Source organism: Mus caroli, unplaced genomic scaffold (genome assembly GCF_978045245.1).
Source record: "Mus caroli unplaced genomic scaffold, Mus_caroli_1 scaffold_4, whole genome shotgun sequence".
In the NCBI taxonomy this organism is placed as follows: Eukaryota; Metazoa; Chordata; class Mammalia; order Rodentia; family Muridae; genus Mus; species Mus caroli.
Genome location: NW_028227259.1, coordinates 75,500,864 through 75,522,848, shown reverse-complemented (window position 1 = coordinate 75,522,848; position 21,985 = coordinate 75,500,864). Strand labels below are relative to the sequence as shown.

The window sequence follows — 21,985 nt, the reverse complement described above, 5'->3', positions numbered from 1 at the left end:
TTTCTAGCTACATAGCAATTCAGAGCAGATGAAAAACCTCCAAGAACAAACCAACCATCAAGTTAACCGTGATGGCTCCAAATGACTCAACTATGAAAGGAGGAGAGTGACTGGAGTGACCCAACCCAGTTCCGGGTCAGGATCTGAAGGGCAGCGAGACTTGGGTCTGTGTGTGCTTTAAAAAAAACCAACTGAGAAAGTTTTATGAAGACCAACTGTAGGTAACAGGGTTGGGGGAGAGAAGAAATCTTGCCATATCCAGAAATTAATAAAACACTTGGAAAATAAATATAGATTTAATAATAAACATTATGGTCAGGCTGTTTATTAAGGAGGCAACCACATATTACAAGTTCAGCTATAGAAATGTTTGCAAATCAAACTTTATGTGATCTAAAAGGACCATGCATCATACTGTCAAAACTGGACACCTGTACAGTGAATTACGTCAATTTGAACATACATAGTCTAGATCATCCTAGAGTTATACAAACATCTGGGGCCACATATGTATTTAATCTTCTTTGCTTTCAAAAAAATTTTTTATATCTATATATAAAAGTGATGTTCTGAGATAATTTAAAAAAGTATCTGACAATTATGAATGGTCCCCAGTTTTACAAAATGTGATTTCCAGGGTATGAAAACTGAGAAAAGTCAACTCTTCAGAGAGTTTTATACAAACAAGTTTTGTAGAAAAATGATTCAGCAAATGCTTGAGTTAAGAATATTTATATTTTTCCAATTCTTTACACTTTTATTAACACACTTACAAAAAATAACATCCAAACACTGAGAAAATTAAATAACTTTGGAAGCAGAGGTCATAGCTTCTGCTGACATACAAGTGACAATTCTGGGCTGTTGGCACAAAATAATCAACATTTATAACCCTACTACTATATATCAAACATAAGTTAAAATCATAGGCACTAGTTCATCAAATCCACATTTCTTCTGTACTACTAAACCACAGTAAATCCTTAGATTTTCCCAAACAGAAAAACCGGCAATACACAAAGGCTTTCTAGTAAGAAGGCAATTTTTCTCTTTAGGAAACTAAAAGCCAATAATCTGTGGTAGTACAGCAGCAGCTGAAATAATATCACCAAACTCAGATCCAAAATACATTTTTAAACAAGTGATGAAATAGTTTAATTAAAAAAAAATAGATATTTTTTTCTGATACAGCCATTTAAAAACAATGTTAAATAACCTGAATATTCCTTTTGAAACTGATTATCTAACTTAAAAAATGTAATAGATGGTTCATTAAAGTTCTTTTAAATTATTAGATTGCAGCATTTATTATTTCTTTTCAACTGTTACACTGAACAGAGACCTGCTTGCTGTGTGCACATGTGACTCTACAGAGACAGCGGCTACTCCTTTGTCATTTATGAGACACATCGCACCAAAGCATATGTCCCATCTTTCTTGGAAAAACAACAGTTTTTTAGTTCATCATTATGGATAACCGTGACCCCCTCCTTTCCCTCTCATCCCTTCCAATGCAAGGATACAATGTCTTCCATTCTACACTCTAGTTCCGGCACTGGCGCTGGCGCTGTGTGTGCTGGCGAGCTCTATGTCTCCCTGCTGCTGGTCCAGCGTCAGCAGTGGCAGACTGGGTCTCTGTTATCACTTCATGCTTTCCTGAGAGGGGAACTTTCCTTCCCTTTCTCTCTGCATTTCTACTTGCACCTTACAGATCACCTCTACTTACAGGAAATGAGTTCAAATCCGCCCCACCTTTATGTGACCCAACTGCCAATATTTAAAACTGTCTAGATTAAGTATTTAAAAAACAGACCTCATTATAAAAAATGAGAAGTCAGCTAGAGTTATAGTTTGCTAATAACCGATAGAAATAAACCAGCTGATTTCAAGGGTACATACACACATATGCCATTAGAAAGCAAGTACTCAGCCAAGTAGAGTCGGATGACTTGTTACAAACGATGAAAACGCTGATGTAAGGCAGAATCTAAGTTAAAAGGGACAGTATTTTAAAAAGATACTTCATACAGTAATTCAGTTTAAAGTGGATCGACTCCCACATAATAGAGCATTCTGCCGATCACGAGCAACAATACAACTGTCATCACCAGAGATTTTATAGTTCAGTGCATAGATTTCCCCTCCTCCTGTGATATGGTTTTATTCCAGGTTGTAAGTGCTGAGGTGTTATTTTGTCAAGAACAAAGACACATCATATCATAGAAACCTGGGAATGGAAACGACATCTTTTAGTTGTGTGATAGAAACAGCATGTGAGTAAGGTGGCTTCAACAGCAAAGGCCGTCTTTCCTGAGCCAGGAACTAGACAGTTAGAAAGACTGTAACTGACAGGGAGCCCTTCTGGCAATCAAAAACAAGTGCACACAAGTCTGTGATGTTGAGGCAAGGCGTGGGCGTGCCCTGTGACACCAGCTGGATGTGGGTACGTGTGAGCTATGTTTAAAACATAAGATACTTTTCCCAATGAGCCTTCAAAAGTACTGTATAAAACTTCCCTAAACACAGGTAGAAGCATGTTTGAAGTCTTTAGCTCAGGCCCTTCCTTCCTCTCTCCCAATCTTTATAATTTACTGTATCCTGAAGGACTAATAAAGCAATTTAATTAGTCAGAATATTAGTTCTTGTTAACACAATATTTATTGATACTATTTGTACAATAAAGTAGGTTGAACGTGAGGTTTTGGATAGCCTAGGTTCACCATCTTCCCATGTACACAGGTACTCTCTTTACAAATGGGCATTTCTCTTTGGCATCCAGTAGGTATTTGCCCAGATATTGGCCTCTGTCAAATAATAAAATGAACCGTGTTTCTAGTGAACAAGCTAAGGAGCCCGTGGAGAGTGACTGCATGATTACCAAACACATCTGATGTCACGTGGCTTTAAAGTGCTGCTTCCTCGTCTCCGTCAGTTGTGCTATTAAGACAGAGAGGCTGGGAGTTTGCAAACCCCAAGAGTCTCATCTGAAGAGTCTGCATATAAAAGTTGGTTTCAGCTTGGTGACGGTGTCCATGAAGCTGTGGACATCTGTGTCCTCATCTCTGCTGGTCAGTAACAGCCGTCTTTCCAACTGTCATCTTTCATGCTACCATAACTTTTAGGAGCTGGCAATGATCTGAAATGAAAGAACTTTATGACTTTTTATGTCTGTACAGAATGCTACCATATGATTTGTTACATGTCTTCAGTACTTTTCAGGCGGCAGTGTCCCACAAGGGTATTTCAGGGAACCACTAAGCTCTAAACAGCTACTGAACAACATTTCCTTGCTTGGCAACTTTAAAACTTTTGAATGTTACTACAGACAAGCTGAGTCCTCTAACCTGCTTTTGTTAATGTGCCTGTGGAATTAACACAAGAGGAAAGAAAAGTTCTAACACACAAACAGCCGATCTCCTGTTGTGTGGTGAGAGGACGAATGGGACAGTGCGGCTCAGAGTTCCCGCCGCAGACTGGCAGGCAGTGTGGGGCACTGGGTAAGGAAAGCATTTGATGTCAAATTCGACCTGATGCTCTTACTAGTTGTATGTCCGCAGGGAATTACTAAACCTCACACAGTCCTGTAAAAAGTAGAGTACTTATTGCTGTGACAGTTAGACATGGTGAGAAGCACACAGCGCACAAAGCCACCGTGTTCTCCTACCGAGCCTGGAAATGTGAAACGTTTGTATGAAGATGACGTATGTACAGGCATGTACAGTGTAAATACAAGATTGGAACTTGTTAAAGACAGTTTAGTTATAGCTGACATCTAACTTAGCGACAGTGCTAAGCCCTTCCTGAAGGGCAGAGAGCGTGTGGGTACGCTCACAACCTTCTTGGGATCAGAAGCATTCCAAGACTAACCAACAAAACGGGGCTCAGAATCTCTGGGGTAGAAGGTGGATCTGTACATTTACTGAAAACTCGGAGACAATTCTGAGGTGCACCGGTTTAAACAGGGAGCACTGCAAGTACTTTCTTAACCGCCCTGTGCTTACATTATCTTAATTGTTGTTCTCAACCTATCACAACCAACACAAGTGACTAACCATTCAGTCCTAGGAGCTGCCTGAGGTACTTCATCATGGTAGGCATTTGGGCATCTGCATCAAGGTTGTATGATGTCTAAATGAAGACTTTTTCCGAACAAGGAGGTAATGCTTTCCTTCAACTGGATTAATATGGTGGGACCCACTAGAGCCTCCACACTGACAACTGGATTAACATGGTGGGGACCCACTAGAGCCTCCACACTGACAACTGGATGCAGGCAGGACTGACTGCAGGTTTCTCCTTTTCATAGACTCGTCGTGCCGAGTACAACATTTACACTTACCTTCGAACAGGCTGTACAAGCTTGCTGCGAGGCACTGGGATGCCCCCCGCAGAAGGGGCGCTAGGCCGGGGCAGGCCACTCCTCATTGCAGTTGTCCCTGCAGGTCTGGTTAGAGTGGCACTGTTGATATTGCTGGAAGGGTTTGCTGGGGCTGAGTTCTGCACCACAGGAGGCCCAGGTGAGGAGGTGGTTTGTGTGAACTGGGTAGTTTCTTGGCTACCAGAACCAGAGCCATGGTTACTAAACGCTTTCACTGGTTGCCGAAGAGCCAATGGAGATGGTGCTGCAGGGGAGCGGAACTTGCCTGGAGAAGGTACTGTATGCGGAACAGCAAAGGAAAACCAGTGTTTTCAGAGGGAACCAAGTACCAGTCAAAAGCACTGTTTTGTTACCCACGATGACTGAGCACTAGAAGATCTATAGTAGAAGCCTCAAATAAAGAACCTTTCTGGGCTAACAGAAAAAAGGTCACCTCAGAGGGTGACAAACTGTCTTTGAAAGAAGTACATTAACCAGGGTACCCTGGGTCCCACAAGAGGAAGGGGGTGGGAGTGCAGCACCATAGGGACCAGGAAGATGGCTCAGTGGTAAAAGGTGCTTGCCATGTATACTTAGAAACCCAAGTTCAATCTAAGGAACCAACATAAAGGTAGAACTTGACAAAGCTGTCCTCTGACCTCCACATATGCTGTGTGCCACAACCTTCCCACCATACCATTGCCTCCATGTGTTGTATGCACACATAACACAATTATCAGTAACTTTAGTCACCACAGGATTATGTCTCACTGTAGGAACTAAGTAGACCCACACGAGGCCCACACGAGAACACTCCAAAGGTAAAAGTAAGGGTTGGATATACATGCGAATAAAAATCTAATGACTAGAGCCTCAAAGCTACTTATCATGGTGTAACTAGAAGTCAGGAATTAACAGTGACTACTATTATAAAAGTCAGCTACAGAAGCACCAAGATAATGCAGTGCACAACAGTGCATGCCACACACATATGACAACCTAATCTGGATCCCTGAAATCCATGGCAAAAGGAGACAATTCCTGAAAGTTGTTCTGACACACATGTGCGTGCACTCCAGGAGCATATCAAAAGGTCTATGAAGTCACAGAATGCCAAGTCTACTATGAAATATGTGTTTATATTAAACAAATGCCAGATAGATAAAATGAAATGTCCAATCTTCATTGCTTTCTAAGAGAAGACACGATTCAAATACATTTTATTATTATAATAGGTCCCTCTGAGATGAAGTTTAGATCTCTTGGGGTGCATGCTCACCCTTTTCTGCTTCTTGTTTGAATATGTCTCCTCTGAAAGGGTTTTACGTTTCCTCAGAAGGCCATGGATAGCCTTCATAGGACCTTGGGGATAAGGCAGGGTGGAGGGTGTGTGTGGACCAGCGGCAGAAAACTAACATTATTCTCCAACAACTCCCTTCGTTTCAGGAGGGTACAGTGGAGAGAAAGCTTGAGGCACAGACGTGGGTCATCCTGTACTATTCTGTTTTCTCCACTTCTGTAGCCCATCTGTACGCAGAGTACAGCAAGTCTACTGCAGTCATGGAGGGCAGTAGAGAGGTGATTAGTTCTGATCATCACCCTCACTGCACTCCGTGCTTACGTAGTGAAGCAGACTGCCAGTGTGTTTGTGAGAGTGTTTCCACAGAGGATCAAACAAGGCAGGGACACAGCTCTGAATGTAGATAGCACTAACTCATCCATGGGGGTTGGGGATGTAAGCGGCTCTGCCTGTTCTGCCACACCCTCCCTGCCAACACTGACTGGAAGTTCTAAGATGAAAAGCCTGAGAAGCCAGCCTGAAACCAAGCTTGAGTAGGACTGAAAGGAGATCATCCTGCTACTAGACTCCTATAAGACTGGACGGTTCATGAAATGTTTAAAAAAGTACTTAGCCATTCAGTATAGTAATTTTGCAAGAAGGATGTTTGGAATGTTGGGTCTAAGAGTCTGATATGAAATGAACCAGGGCTGAAGCCCTAGGGCTTTTTGTTGCTCTTCTGAACACATTCTTTCAACAGAGTGTATATCAGGCAGACCAACCTTATTTTGGTGAGCAGAGAAGAGGAAATCAGAAATCTGAGAGATACTGTGTTTTAGAGGAAAGAGCTGCTTAGAAGACCTTCAGAACTCGGCTTGGGGTCTGGCTGAACCTTCAGCTAAACACTGGGCTGAGTATACCCAGAATGAAATTCCGTGCATGTGGACAAAGGAGTGCAGCACTGTAAATTGAACAGCCGGCAGAGCTCACACAAAGTGCCGTTCCTGAGTTTCAACCAGCTATGAGAGTCCTTGCCAAACCAAAGAGATGTCAAAGCAGCCTGGAGATACTCTAAAAGGGTCAAGCCTTAACTAGAGGGTGGGGAGGGAATGACACCTACATGGGATGGGACACCTAGCTCTAGAAAAAAAGATGCCACAAATCTCCTCTAACAAAACTTACTTATAAAACAAACTTCTGAATAACTGTGTCCACAGCTACTGTCCATGTGGGTAAATATACTGTGTTTGTAAATAGGGTTACATTAGAACATACTCATTCATTTATCACAGCCTGTCACTGTTTTTAAGTTACCGAAAGTTGTTAGTAGCTGGTCTTTGAGAAAATAATCCATTTCTACTATGAAGGTTTAAACTGATTTGTAAGAAATACAATTACTTAATAAACTCCAACAATATTTAAAAGAAGATTAACAATATCCATCACAGAATGATGTAAACTTCCACACTGTCTACCATCCACTGCATAATCATGAAACACACCAAGGAACAAGGAAACAGGAAGGCAGGCCAGGAAGCACCTATGTCCAGAGAAACTGATGCCTGAACCAGCAGGAGGCATATCACACGGACTCTTACCTAGGCTCAAAGGTACACACAGTTTAAATGGGATGAGGAGAAATATGTTTCCTGGAAAAGCACATGGAGCCTTTTAAAGATAAAGAACTTAGAGCAGCATGCTCTCCTCTGTTAGGGTCAGTAACAGCTGAGATGCAGAAGAAGAGCAGCTTAGCACTGAGCGTGGTCCCACCCGCAGCACAGTACGACGACTCCTAAAAGGCCTCTGTGACCTAACTGCAAGCCAGCACAAATAGCTTTTACTATCTGTACCCGAGTCCCAGAACTGGGGAGAGACTGTGTGACGGCACAAGGCCACTGGATAAAACCATAAGCTCACTCACACAGCTCGTTTGAAGGAGGAGAGGCCAAGCCTGATGATCTGTCTGATCCTGGCACCCACGCGTGAAGGAGAAGAATGACTCTTCACGGTCTCCTCTGCCTCCACGATCATGCTTCGGCACATGCACACATACAATCACATACAGAAACTAAAATGACAACTTAAGTGGAAAAACCAACCAACCAAATAACACCCGCCCCCCCCTTCCCTAAGGAGGGTTAAGACAGGAAAAGGCAGTACAGTCAAGTTTCCGAGGACCAACAAATAACTTTTCTCTTTTATTCTCTTCTCATACAATGTATCCTAATTAGTTTCCCCTCCCTCTCCTCCTCTTATATGGATCCACTCCCTGTCTCTCAGTAGAAAAGGATTCTGTGCTCAATTTTGCAGCACACATACTAAAATTGGAAAATAGATTAGCATGGCCCCTGAGCAAAGTCTTGAATCATTCCATATTTTTCTTTGTAGGAATAAAAAAAATGAAACTCTTTAAAAAGAAAAAAAAACCAGGCTTCTAAGAGATAAAAAAAATACTATATTTTATAAAACAAAACCATTCTATTGGACAACACAAGAGCCCAAGAGAGGGCACAAAAATCAGAGACCCACTTGTTCATATACTCAGGAATCCCATGAAAAATACTAAACTGGGGTGGAAGAGGATAGGAACGGGATGGTGTGTGTGTGTGTGTGTGTGTGTGTGTGTGTGTGTGCGCGCGCGCGCGAGAACATCAACCCCTCCACAATACCTTGGAACCAAAATTTGTCTTGTTTACAAGAAGTGCAGGAAGAAAGAAAGAGAGACTGAGGGAATGACCAACCAATGACTGGCCCAACTTGAGACCCATCCCATGAGCAAGCACCAATCCCTGACACTAGTAATGAGACTGTTACAGTTGCAGACAGGAACCTAGCAAAATTGTCCTTAAAGACAATAAAAGAACACACAAGGACTAAACCTAGTACAGCCCTCTCCCACCCAGCACATATATAGCAGGTTCCTCAACAACTGGACCAAGGGCTAACCTTGACTCTGATGCCTGCCTGTGGATCCTGCTCCCCTAAACTGAGCTGCCTTGTCTGGCCTCAGGCCTCAGTGGGAGAGGATATGTCTAGTTCTGCAGTGACTTGAGGTTCCAGGGTGGGTTGGAACCCAGGGGGAACTTCCCCCTTCTCAGAGGGGAGGGGGAGGGGAAGGGGAAAATGGTGGGAAGGGCCATGTGAGGGGAGACTGGGTGGAGGGAGACTTAGATCAGGATGTAAAGTTAATAAATAAATTAATGGAAACAAAACAAAACAAAAAATAACCCACTAAACTGAAGGCTAAACTATCTATGTGGAGGACATGTGCAGACATGCGCAATCCCTGTGCATGCTGTTTCAGTCTCTGTGAGTGCATATGAGTTTTGATAGTGTTGACACAAAAGGTCTTCCAACAAACAATTTTTAAAACAGCAAATATGGGATAGCAAGGAGATGGCTCAACAGTTAACACTTGCTGTTCTTGCAGCTCTGAGTTCAGGTCTCAGGTGCAACATGGCAGTCTACAGCTGTCCTTAACCTCAGTTCCAATGGATCCAGAACCCTCTTCTGGCTTGCGTGGGTACCAGACATGCACATAGTGTACATACATACATGTAGGCAAAACATCCATATACATAAAATAAAATGCAAATAAGATAGAAGGGCTAGAGAGATGGCTCAGTGGGAAAGAGCTCTGGTTGCTCTTCCAGAATACATGGGTTCAATTACCAGTACCCACATGGTGGATCACACTATCTAGTCCCAATGGATCCAGCATCCTTTTTAGGACTGAACTCCAAAGGAACCAGGCAGGTACATGGTAAACAGATTGACATGTGGGCAAACACTTACACATAAGGATAAATACATCTTGAGAGAGAGGGAAGAGTAGTTAAAACATCAGACTTCTCAACAGAAATGCATGAAACTAACAGAAGAATAACATCACTAAACACGCCTGCCTGAGAGGCTGGTGAGATGGCTCAGCAGCTAAGATGTTCACTGCTCTTGCAATGGATCCAGGTTTGCTTCTCAGAACACATATTCATCATCTCACAACTGCCTGGAACTCCAGTTCCTGAGGATGATGTCCCTATTCTCTGCAGACACCTCTGTGCATTCGGGTGCACAGGCACACACAGTACATAAGTTAAAAAGCTGCCCTACTTCTACATTCATACAAATAACTTTTAAGCTCATCATAAATATGTTTAAGAACAGCAGAAACAAAAACAAACAAAACAACAACAATAACAAATCCCCAAACCCCTCCAAACCAAAGCAATAGCAGTAATAAAAACGGGAGAGAATTTGTTGTTAATTCTTCCACTCAAAGAAACGTTAGAAAGCACATTTAGGCAGAAAAGAAAGAACAGCTGGTACCACCTTCAACCTGAATGGAGCTGTGAGAAAGGGCGGCACTGGTTTTATCCCTGATGATCAGCACTTAAAGAGAAGGGGCTTCTCTTGGTGCAGTGGGCTTTGACTTCAGACCTGAGAGGTATCTGTGTGTCAGGATCATCAGTAATGAATCAGTACTGGATTGTACAGTGCTGGAGACTGAACCCACGACATGAACTCCAGTGCCAGGGGCATGCTAGGCAGGTGCTGTATTTTCAGGCTGGCCTTGAACTCACATCCTTCTGCCTCCACCTTCCGAGTGTTGGGGTTACAGGTGTGTAACAGCACATGCAGCTAAGCTAATATGGAGAAAGGCTGTAATGACAACTTCCACAAACACAACTTCCACCACACACAAAGAAGCGTGGATTACTAAGTAAGATAAAAACAAAACAAGAAATCCCCACAGCTCACACACAGCCTTCTCCTTTCCCAGGTACAGACAAGTCTAGACAGACGCAGGGATTCTACTATCCACCGAAGACTGGAGTTCCTCATCAAGTCGGTAGTTTGCAGTTTGACTTGGACTCACAAAAAGAATGCAACCCCTTTAGAAATTTGGTCAAAGGAATTATCTTTAAAAATGAATAAACGCAAGAGTAAATCTTTAAAAATGCAAAACCACACAAAGCAATACATATTTGTGACATATATATTTCTTCCTACTACAAAGAGTACAACTGGTTTTTTCCTGTTCGCTTGCACTCTGTTCCCCTGGCAATCCCCATCTACTTCTTTGCTTCTATTCTTCATCTCCAATATCCACTTCACTTTCTACTATAAGGTGGTTTTGTGAATGAGTGTTAGCAAGATGACTAAAATAGTCTCTGTGTCTGGTTCATTACATATAACATAATAGCCTTAAGAACCATCCATATTGTCAAAAATCATGGGATTTCATTCTTTTAATGAGCTGTATGATCTCACTGAGGCCACATTCTGATATATCCAAATATCCAAGCATATACTGTGGACAGGCTGATTTCAAATTTTAGCTTTTGTAACAAGTACTTCAATATGCAAGGGGATTCGTGGTCTCAAACTATTTAGTGCCCTCTTTCATAGTTACCTGTTACTTCTACTAATATGTGTACATCATCAGTTTAAACCAAACAGTTTTCATTTTTTATAAAAGGTTTCTTTATTTTTTTTAAACTAATTGTGTTTGTGTGGAGGTATGCATGTGTATATGCACCTGTAGATGCCAAATAAATGTACTAGATCTTCAGAGTTGACAGGAATTTGTGAGCCACCTGAACACATGCTGGGTGCTGGGAACTGAGCTCAGGTCCTCTGGAAGACCAACCAGCAAGTGCTGCTCATTCCCGAGCTCTGTCTCCAGCCATCATTTTTAGATTTTACCTACTGACTATCTCAGAGATTAAACATGATATAACGTTTTTGCTATTCCTTACCTCAACCTCCTAGGAGTCCCTTTCTGCCAATAAAGCTATACTGTAAATGTTGCTTAAAAATTGTGTTTATATTATCATGATGTAATAAATATTCTTTATTGCAGGACTGGAGAATGTATTATAATTATGCTTTACATTCCGTTTTTGTGAAGTTTTAGATAATAGGATCCCTTTTTATAAACCCCAAACCATCGCCGTTTGTTCTACAGAACAAGCCCTATGCAGTGCGTGATCCCTGACTATGGTACCAAGGGAGTGAGATATCTATGAGTACCTAGCATTTAGTACAAACAGCATGCTGCCATTTGACTATTCTCTTTCCTACAGATTCTCTTTACATTGTAAACGAATCACTTACAATCACATACTAAATCACTGCTAACACACTTAAACCTACTTAAAAGTATATGGGCTGGAGATGGCCCAGCAATTAAGAGCACTTGGCTGTTCTTCCAAAGATCCTGAATTCAACCCAGCAATGTGGCAGCTCACAATTCAGTGTCCTCTTCTGGTGTGCATGCATAGAAGCAGACAAGGCACTTGTATACATACATAAATAAATCTTTAAAAAAAAATACAAAAGCTAGGACTTACATCTGAGGGAGAATATGTGTTATGTGTCTTTATCAGCACTCAGGAGGCAGAAGCAGGTGGATTTCTTTGAGTTCAAAGCCAGCCTGGTGTACAGTTAAGACTACATAGAGGGGGCTGGAGAGATGGCTCAGCAGTTAAGAGCACTGACTGCTCTTCCGAAGGTTCTGAGTTCAAATCCCAGCAGCCACATGGTGGCTCACAGCCATCCGTAATGAGATCTGACTCCCTCTCCTGATGTGTCTGAAAACAGCTACAGTGTACTTACATATAAAATAAATAATAAATAAAATCTTAAAAAAAAAAAAAGACTACATAGAGAAACCTGTCTAAAAAACCAAAAACCAACAACAGGATATTATGTTTTGCAGTCATATTAACCACATTTAAAAAAAAAAAAACCAAATTAAACATCAAAATTTCTCTTTCCTCCAGCTTTCCTTACTCTCACAGGGCTCTTCCTGCTCCCTGCCTCTGTTCTGTCCACTCTTTGAGGCATCTGTTCACTCTCAGGACAGCTGGTCTACCCTATGTCACTGTTTCTCTCAATTCTTTGTCCTCGACCTACCAATATACTCAATTGTTCAGAACCAATCTCATCTAGCATTAGCGCCCAACCTTCATGTGCTTACTTCTTCAGCACTGAGTTCTTACAAAGCTACCGCTGTATCACAGATCCTCCAAATGGAGTCACTTAACATTAAAACGTGTGTTTTAACTTCAATCAGTGTATAATTCAAAAGTGTCCCACCTTACGCCAAAAATACGTAAACCCAAAGACCAACACAAGGAAAAAGCATGAACAGATAGGACGTGTGACATTTATAGTACCCATCTGTCCAATTTCCATTAATTTAAAACAATAGTTTTTGATTTTAAATTAGTAGAGAAAATTAGAAATTATCCCTTAATTCTTTCAGAACAATTCAATACATACCTCTGAAGAAAATAGGTTTCTTCCACTATTATCCACACAACAGGGAATTAATTTGCATTATTTTATGAAGGAAAAAAAACACAACATGAAATGTGCCCCAGGCATCACTGACTCAGAAATCCAGAGGTGTGAGATCTATCTGCACCACTTGCTCAAGTTTAAGCTCAACAAGAGGCTGTAGTTACCTCTTTTTGTAGATGAAGTTGGAAGCAACTGTTTGGCTTTGAGGGAAGTACGAGGCAAACTTTTCAGCCTTTGAGAAGCTGTTGAGAAACAAGGAAGTGTAATATTTGCTGGGAAGTACAAGGTAAAGGCTACACCTTCTGTAAACCTAAACACTTAATACAGATTTAAAAGTTACCAAGGAATAGAAACCATGAGGCAGAACATTAGAATTCTAGAAGCGCAGGAATTTTCAAGTGATGCTCCGTGCATTAAGATGGAAAAGGGGCAGAAATCTTAGTGCCATTGCATATTTTTAGAGCTAGGGTTTTTTTGTAGATAAAAAAACTCTAATATGTCAATTGGCTGGAATATCAAAGAGAAAACAAGCCACCAGCAAACATGCTATAGATGCAGAGAATAAAAGCACAAGGATCAAAGTGGTGCACACAAGCACACAGCATAGAAAATACAATAGAAATAAACACAACACACAGTACTTGTTCAATGCAAAAAAGGAAAAAACCCACACATTTTGGCAAAGCAATTATTGGTAGATGAATTGCTCCAAAATCAAACAGTAATTTCCATTCTCAAAAAGGAGAAGAAAACTCAGAACCAGGGAAGTCCTATCACAACCTGGCATCTTTACTGTGTTTACTATTATCTTGATGTAAAATCCAACTAATTTATATCCCAGGCAACGTGTCTGGTCTGTGGATTTTGCGTGTGTGTGCATGTGTGCGTGTGCGTGTGTAGGATACCTGCTTTGTAATGTGATCAACGAGGGCTGCTAAAGTCACTCTCAAACTTCTGGTCTATTAACTATACTAAAACTTCCAAAACTGGGACATAAGAGAGCCCAGAGGTGCTCAGGGTGAAATTCAAAGTTACTGTAATTCAAAGTTACCCTGTTCTATTCCAGTCACCTAGTGAGGTGCCTCTAAACTGCCATTCTACTGGTCAGAAACACTGTCTATACTTTAATGAGTTATGGCCAAAAGAAAAAAATACAAACAACAAAAATGCTAAGGTTCTATTCCTACAAGACTAAGTAGGGCATAAAAAATGATCATCAGATGATAAGGAGACATCAAAGAGAAAAGTTGAAAGCATTTCTATGTCCTCACTAAGATAATCAACTTTTAAAACAAGAAATGTTTTAAATTAGAAGAAAAACTTCTAACTTCCCAGCATTCCAAACCTTAACTATATCAACACAGTGTTTGATGCTCATGTTCAAACAAGGTCAGGCAAACAAGCAAAAATTTCTCCAGACTTAGGGGAAAACTGTTACTTTATACCTATAACCACAAAATTATAGGATACTATCATTAAATGCTACTTGGCTATCTATTTGTACAAATGTTCTCTGTTATTCGTATTTTCATCCATCCATCCACCCACCCACCCATCCATTCTTACCAGGTACTATCGGTAAAATAGACTCAGAAGCCCACTAGGAATTTTTCTTATTCTAATGAAATACTTAGGAAAGAAGAGAATGAAAATAAAGTAGCAAAATGCATAGGCTTCCAGATAGTGATGGCTGCTCGGCAGGGAAGTAAGTAGGAAAGGAGGCAGAGGAGACTGGAGTTGCATTATACACAGGGTAATCCATAAAGATTCCCTGAAGATGACATCTGCTCACAGATCAAATGAAGAGCGGGAAGGAGCCATGTGGGGCTCTGTAGAAGGCATTCCAGATAGATGAAGCAGCAGCAGTAAAGAACACTGAGACTGGGAATGCCCAGTGTTTAAAGAACAGAAGTACTCTCAGATATAATGATAAAAGAAAAGCAAATGATCATATATGCTGGCAAACTATAAGCCATTATTTTTTCAGTATTATTCTGATTTAGTATGTGCACAAGCACATAAGGCATGCCATGGTGTAAATGTCCAAGGTCAACTTGCAGGAGTCATTTCTCTCTTTTCATCACGAGGGTCCCAGTGTCGTTGAACTCAAGTCACAAGGCCTCCATGCTGAGTGTGCTGTCTCTCCTCTGCTTCCATAGCATCTCTGGCTATGGTAGAGGCTATCTCACATATAATCCTTGGCTGTGGTATAGTCATTCTCACATATAAATCCCCAGTACTAGGACTATGGTATATACACAAGTGACTGCCAAGTGTACAAAAATGTAGATTTAAATGTATACTATTTATTTTGTTAAATAAATTATACTTTTTCAGTCAAGGTTTTACAAAACTGTAGCCAAAATAAGTGGTTCTTAAGCTTGCAATATGTCTAAAAATTCAATTGAGACACTTAGAACAATGAGAATATGGACCTTCACTCTAAGATGTAGTCAATGCTGAGTGGTAAAGGCCCCATATCAACTCAATTATAAAGTCCTTTTGATTAAGGTAAATGATCCAGTATCACTTATTAAACTGAGAGTCCTGAAATATTTTACTAGTCTTAGATCAGCCAATGATATAATTATTGCATATAATATGGTTTATGGAGAATAGCCATTAGTGCTTTGGTAGTAGGTGAAATCTCGAGGAAATCCCTTCCTTGTGAACCTCAGAAGACTGGCTACACAAGGTGCCAGCTGCTTGGATCCTTCTGTTGGGGAGCGGAGCGGAGCAGACTGGCTACACAAGGTGCCAGCTGCTTGGATCCTTCTGTTGGGGAGCGGAGCGGAGCAGACTGGCTACACAAGGTGCCAGCTGCCTTGGATCCTTCTGTTGGGGAGCGGAGCGGAGCGGAGCAGAGCAGAGCACGGTGTTGGGCCTCATGCCTCTTCTCTGGGTCACAGTCTGTCTGTATGCTGTGTAAAACTATTCCTGTATTGGGCAAATTGTCTATGGTTCAGTCTCAGACCATGCCCCAATAGAGCCACCCAGGAGTGTTTTCCAAGAGGCCTATGCATGAGAGGGAGCAGTTTGGTCTTAGTTGTGTCACACACTAGATATATATGAGCTTGCATAATGTACTTGATTACATGGATATCTGCTCTCTACAAAAATAAATGTGTATTTATGAAGCTCCAATACTATAATATATGTAAAACTTCTCCAGCCATTATAAAACAGTAATGAAACTTTGGATATAAAAAGCACTAGAAAGTCTTGAGATTTTCACCTATTCCTTTTCTCACTTATCAGTCAGTGATTCCTGATTTTTCTGAAAACTAAACTTAAATCCACTCTAATAAGGTTAGAAAGCAAGTTATTGTCTTTTATAAAATTCTACCTCTGATCAACTCCTCTCCCTTTAACTAGAAAAAAATTGTTCTGGTTTCTTAAATGCTCTGGTTTTCTTAAACTTTTTAAGTTACTCATATTTTACAAATATAAAAGTTGAAAATATATCAGCACTGTCATAATCCTCATCTTTGAATGCCAGCATCCACAATAATGCAGCCATAGCAAATAAGCATATACAAAGTGACTGGCATAGAACAAGGCAAAGAAGTGGCCCAGTGGGTAGAAACCAGCAGCCTGGCAAAGTTAGCTTCATGCAGACCAGCAGATGAGACCAAAGCTTTACCATTCACAGCTGAAGAAAGAATTACTTAAGACAAAATGAACATTAGACTAGAAACCGAAATTTTAAAGCAACATACCAATTCACTATATAAAATATATTAAAATTGCTATTATATTTTAATATATACTTTTCCATCTACTTTGATAGCATATATCAAAGTAAAAAACTACAAAACCTTTGTACTATATAATTATATACATAAAGCACAATTACATATATATTTTATCTATCAAAATATGTAAAACTTCAAGAAAACAGATAACTCTGATGTATTAATGTATAACAAAAATCTAAATTTTTATACAGTATACTTAAAATTAAGTTTTAAGCCGGGCAGTGGTGGCACATGCCTTTAATTCCAGCACTTGGGAGGCAGAGGCAGGCGATTTTATGAGTTCGAGGCCTGAGTGACTGAGAAACCCTGTCTCAAAAAAACCCACACAAAAAAATTAAGTTTTAAGCTTGTTAATATTTTGTTTGTTTTCTGTTTTCCAAATACATCTGTACAGTGCTTATGAGGACATTTTAAATTATAAGTAAGTGTTACTGTAGCTGCTGCGAATGTAAGAAAGAACAAGTATATATCCAATTTTACAAAGGATGGTAGCCAAACGCTTCTGCCTAGACAACTTTTTAATCAAATGCAGAAATGCAACTGTGTGAAACTGCACATTTATTTTCCACATAATAAACTAGTAACTGGAAAACTATTATGGTTTTCCCTATTCATTTTTCATAACTGCCAATAATACTATGATTGTATGTATGTCAGGACTGAACTTCAGATATTCTATCTAGTTCAGACTTAACTCAGTAATTAATTCCCCAAACAATTTTTTAAAAATGGTCATTTGTTCTTTAAAAAAATGGTTTTGATAATTTATTACTTCAAATTTTAATCTGTATTACAAGTCAAATTAAAAACATGGATTGATTGACACCTATGATTAAATATTATACCGTGTACAACTACATTCTCGGCAGACATAGAGATTAATCAAATAAGAACTAAAAACTTCATGATGCAGATATTAAGTGAAATTATACAAATCCTTATTATACACTTTTGTTTGGCAAAGAAAACACACAAGCTCAGTTCTGCTATAGATTTAATAGATTGCACTATTGAACAACCAATTAGTTTTGCTATTACATGGCTTAAAATATGTAAAAATAAACTTTCATTTTGTTTTACTTCTGTGGCATTGGGGATAAAACTCAGGCACACTCTTTAAATACTAGCACTGAGCTGTACCTCTAGCTCTAGAACGTCTAAAAGGGGAGATGTTTTTCTTTTTCTTTTTTTTTTTTTTCTTTTTCTTTTTTGGTTTTTCGAGACAGGGTTTCTCTGTATAGCCCTGGCTGTCCTGGAACTCATTTTGTAGAACAGGTTGGCTTCGAACTCAGAAATCCACCTGCCTCTGCCTCCTGAGTGCTGGGATTAAAGGCGTGCACCACCACGCCCGGCAAGGGGAGATGTTTTAAGGAAAACTATTTACTAAATATATTATTTGGACAGCGACTGCATACTTCTATAAGAAAAAGCAAAACCTACCCTTTAAAAATAGGCTTCAAAAACTTCTATTCAGTCTTTATGTGTAATTAATGCTTGGCTTTTGATTTTGTGACAAGAATTATGTTAAATAAATACAAGCATTTATATGGTGGCACAATATACACTCCTTAATAGCCTTAAATGACATAGCATTAAGTATTAAAAAGGATGATCTTAGGACCTAGGAGTGGTGGCACAGACCTTTACTCCCATCAAGAGGGGGACAAAGGCAGGAGGATCTCTGTGACTTCAAGGCTACTCTGGTCTACATTTTGAGTTCCAGGAAAGCTAGGCCTACATAGAGAGACCTATCTCAAAAACAAACAAACAGAAAACAAAACAAAACAAAACAAAGATGCCCTTTAGCAAGAGGAGGAAGAAATCAGAGTGTCATGCAGTTATAAAAACTGGTTAGAATTAAATTGAGACAATTTTAGAATTTTCTTACAATATTATTTTTTAATTTTACTTTACTTTTTATTTAAAATAGATATATTTAGTTACTGGGTGGAGGAGGGCTGGAGGGAGTGGTGCATATACCATGGTACAGGTGTAGAGGTTAGATATAACTTTCTTCTTCCACCATATGAGTTCAAGGTTTCTAGCTAAAGTGGCCAGGCTTGCCAACAAGTGCCTTGCCCACCTGAGCTACCTTGCCCTACTGTAGCAACGGCTTAAATCACCACAAAATCAGTTTCTAGAATGTCCCCTTTCTGTTTCTGAATGACATTTTAGAGTGTAAGGAAGGTACTTACTGGCTGAAGCCTGAGGCTGCATTCGAGGTATTCCTCCATTTGGCACTTGAAAATTGGAGTCACTTCTACTGCTTTTCACAGAGTCAACCTGTGTGTTCGATGTTCGGGATAGGTTTGGAAGACTGCGTCTAAGTTTTTCTATAACAATGAGATTTTAAATAAATAATAATAATTTTAAAAAATCAAACCATTCTTTCGGATAGATAACTTAAATATTAAGTATAATTCAAAGTAAAATACTATATTTAAACATTTCTTTCTGTATACTGTAGAAGTAACAGAAAATTATATAAAAAAAGCAAACCCAGAGGTTATAAATGGATGAAATAAAGCACCCTTAAAGAAACTGTAAGTTACATAATCAAACCTAAACAAATAAAGGTCATTCCATGAATAAAATAACGCAAACTCTTAAAAATTCCCATGTCCACTTAGCCCCGCATTTGGGCTTGAGAATCACATCAGTAGCTGAGAGATAACTAGTTTCATAAAGTTAAATTTACTTTCTGCTCATGTTTACATTAATGAAACAGTGACCATAACTACCTGTTTGAAATAAAACCATCCCGGGAAAATGCATTCTTTTTACACTAAAATATGGACACCTCTTTCCCAAGCTCTGCTGTTTTACCTTCATTTTTAACATTGCTCGTCTGTAAATCTGTGGGATGGCCTTGGAGGGAAAGGCGAGGCTGCTGCAAGCGGCTAATCATAGGCTGTGGGGACGCTCTACTGTATTCTATTCCCCGGGCAGGAGACCGTGAACGAGGTGAATTTCGAGGCGACTGCTTAGGAGATGGTCGGGGTGAATTCCGCGGGGATGGAGAAAACCTATTAACGGCAGGGTATACTGCATGATGCATACTATCATCTTCATCATCCAAGCTCTGGGCATCTAGCTCCTGATCACTAAAAGTGCCCCGCCTCGTAGAATTACAAGATGAACCAGAACTGCGGCGAGAGGTGGTGGCTGCATATTCTTGCCGGAGACCTAGCAACAACAAATGCATTATTTACTTCTTTGACTATATATTCAAACATTTAAATATTTAAAAAATGAAGTAAATGATTATTATTGAGAAATTCAATTTAGGGTATAAAGTATAAAGAAAAATTCCTTTTCTACTTCTAGAATTCTTCTATATAAAGTTGCATAAATTACATCCCAAAGTTATTTTTAATTGAATGAAAATCGTTTGCTTAACTGTTAAAACTTCTTACTCTGGGGGCCTAAGTAACAAGGTACAGACATAAATTCAAAACAAAACAAAATAAAACAAAAAGGAGTTCTACTTTAAACACAAAATCCCAAACTCGGACTGAAGGAGCACTGAGGGAGAGCCATGTAGACAATGAACAGAGTGCAGCAGTGAGCATACAAACCGTTAGAGCTATAATGAGGGAAGGAATCTAGGTATGTTGTCAGCAAGTCCTGCTTGCTACTGGCATCCTCTAAAGGGATCGTACAGCCAGATTCAAGCCTTCAGGCACAGAAACTGCCATCGAAGATGAGAGCTCCAGGGTATCTTTTAAAACCATAAATCCCTGGAAAAGGAGTTTAGTGGCAGAGCAAACACAAGGTGGATTCCCCACAAACTACAAAATAAAGGGCAAGCAACCCCTCCAAACCTTAGAACTGCTAGGTTCATGTAGCCCTGTAGGTTTGGGATGCACAAGTAACTATTTGCAGTAAACAGCAATAACAGAAGACAGCAACGCAATAGGGACCATTGCTATAGAAAAGGAAGTCAGAATCCAATGCAGCCTCCAGTAACAAAGGAGAACTTTAAGCAAGCCACAATCACCGTAGTATTTTGCATTTCTCACTAACAAACAAAGGCACTTAGGCAACAGCTCAAATATGTAATTCTAATTTTTAACTACTGCAACAAATCTTAGAAGAGCCATGCTGTAAGAATAAAACCATAGTTTAAAAAAGGAGGGCAGGAAGATGTTTTCAATTTTTTAGCATAATGGCTTAGAAAGAACTACTAAGTATAAAAGTCATGATTTCTACTATTTGTTACCCAAACACAGCATCAAAGTTACAGAAAATAGCCTGCAGAACTCTCCACAGAAGTCAGTGTTCAAAGTGAAGCCTGAGTTTACTCTAAGGTGCAGAATTAGGCAGCATTCTCTTTCCTGTGTATGAATAACTAGCATCTTGCTGACCCTACACTGACTCAGTGGAGAGAGAGAAACATCCCAGAAGGAAGGTGTTCCCTGTTACGAGTGTTTCAGACTAAGGAATCTCTATCTTTCTAGGGGAGGGAGGTCATACTCAGGCGGGAATGATGCAGTGGAGCACGAACAGTCTGCAGTTTCCTAAAACCTACAACTCGACAAAGCTTCCAATGTATCTTACAAGACACATCATGCCAGGGCAACACTAGACACTGGGCTCCTTACTGAGCTTAAAGCGATACAGAGTGTATCTGACGCTATAATTTCATGGAAGAGTAGTAAATGAAAAGGTAAAAGGGCTTTCTAGGGTATTGCTAAGATAGAGAGTAACATAGTAATTACAGTGACAAGGGCCAATACAAACTGTACAGGGCACAAACACCACTGACTGACCTAACATCCCTCTCTTGTCCTTCCTACAGCAAAGCTGTTTTATATAAAACACAATTGGAAAGCAAGTACATACATGGCATTAGGCTCTACAATGTTTACTTATACACTCATTATCTTACTGTGTTTCATAACACTTTAAAATGCATAATAAATTGAAAAACCAAAAAAAAAAAAAATTGAATATATGCAGTAAGCTGTATCGTAAGGAAGCTCTCAGTAGGAAGAGTGAAGACTCACTTTCCTCCTGCATCCGCGCTAGGATCTGCACATCAGTCACATCATTTAGCTTATAGTTGGATCCAATCGAGTCTTCATCCAGTTCTGAAGCACTTAACTCACTGTCTATAGAGGACTGAGGGCTGAGCGGAGGGTTTCTATCTGAGGAATTTTTGAAGTTACCTTTAGGAAAAGGAAAAAACACATCAAACCTTGGAAGAAAAAAACTGAGCTAAACATTTGGTACAATTAGCTGAATAATTACATCCCTTGATTTGGTTTTTATTCTGCCATT

General features: G+C 39.9%; 1 protein-coding gene and 1 pseudogene across 2 annotated transcripts in view; one reads left to right on the top strand and one right to left on the bottom strand.

The window, feature by feature from the left end:
- Window positions 1-291: 291 nt before the first annotated feature.
- The window catches only part of Slain2 (SLAIN family member 2), a 62,821-nt gene continuing 41,127 nt past the window's right edge, over window positions 292-21,985 (bottom strand). Inside the window, exons 4-9 of one of the 2 annotated variants that reach the window (XM_021162559.3) lie at window positions 21,712-21,873; window positions 19,529-19,888; window positions 18,898-19,035; window positions 13,109-13,186; window positions 4,340-4,655; window positions 292-3,136 (exon numbers count right to left, since the gene is read on the bottom strand). In XM_021162559.3, coding sequence (XP_021018218.1) covers window positions 3,070-3,136; window positions 4,340-4,655; window positions 13,109-13,186; window positions 18,898-19,035; window positions 19,529-19,888; window positions 21,712-21,873 — 1,121 coding nt within the window. In that variant the 3' untranslated portion in view covers window positions 292-3,069. The remainder of the gene's footprint in view (window positions 3,137-4,339; window positions 4,656-13,108; window positions 13,187-18,897; window positions 19,036-19,528; window positions 19,889-21,711; window positions 21,874-21,985) is intronic. The other variant, XM_021162557.2, reaches the window with a different exon arrangement.
- On the top strand, window positions 7,931-8,016 carry LOC147005160 (U6 spliceosomal RNA; annotated as a pseudogene).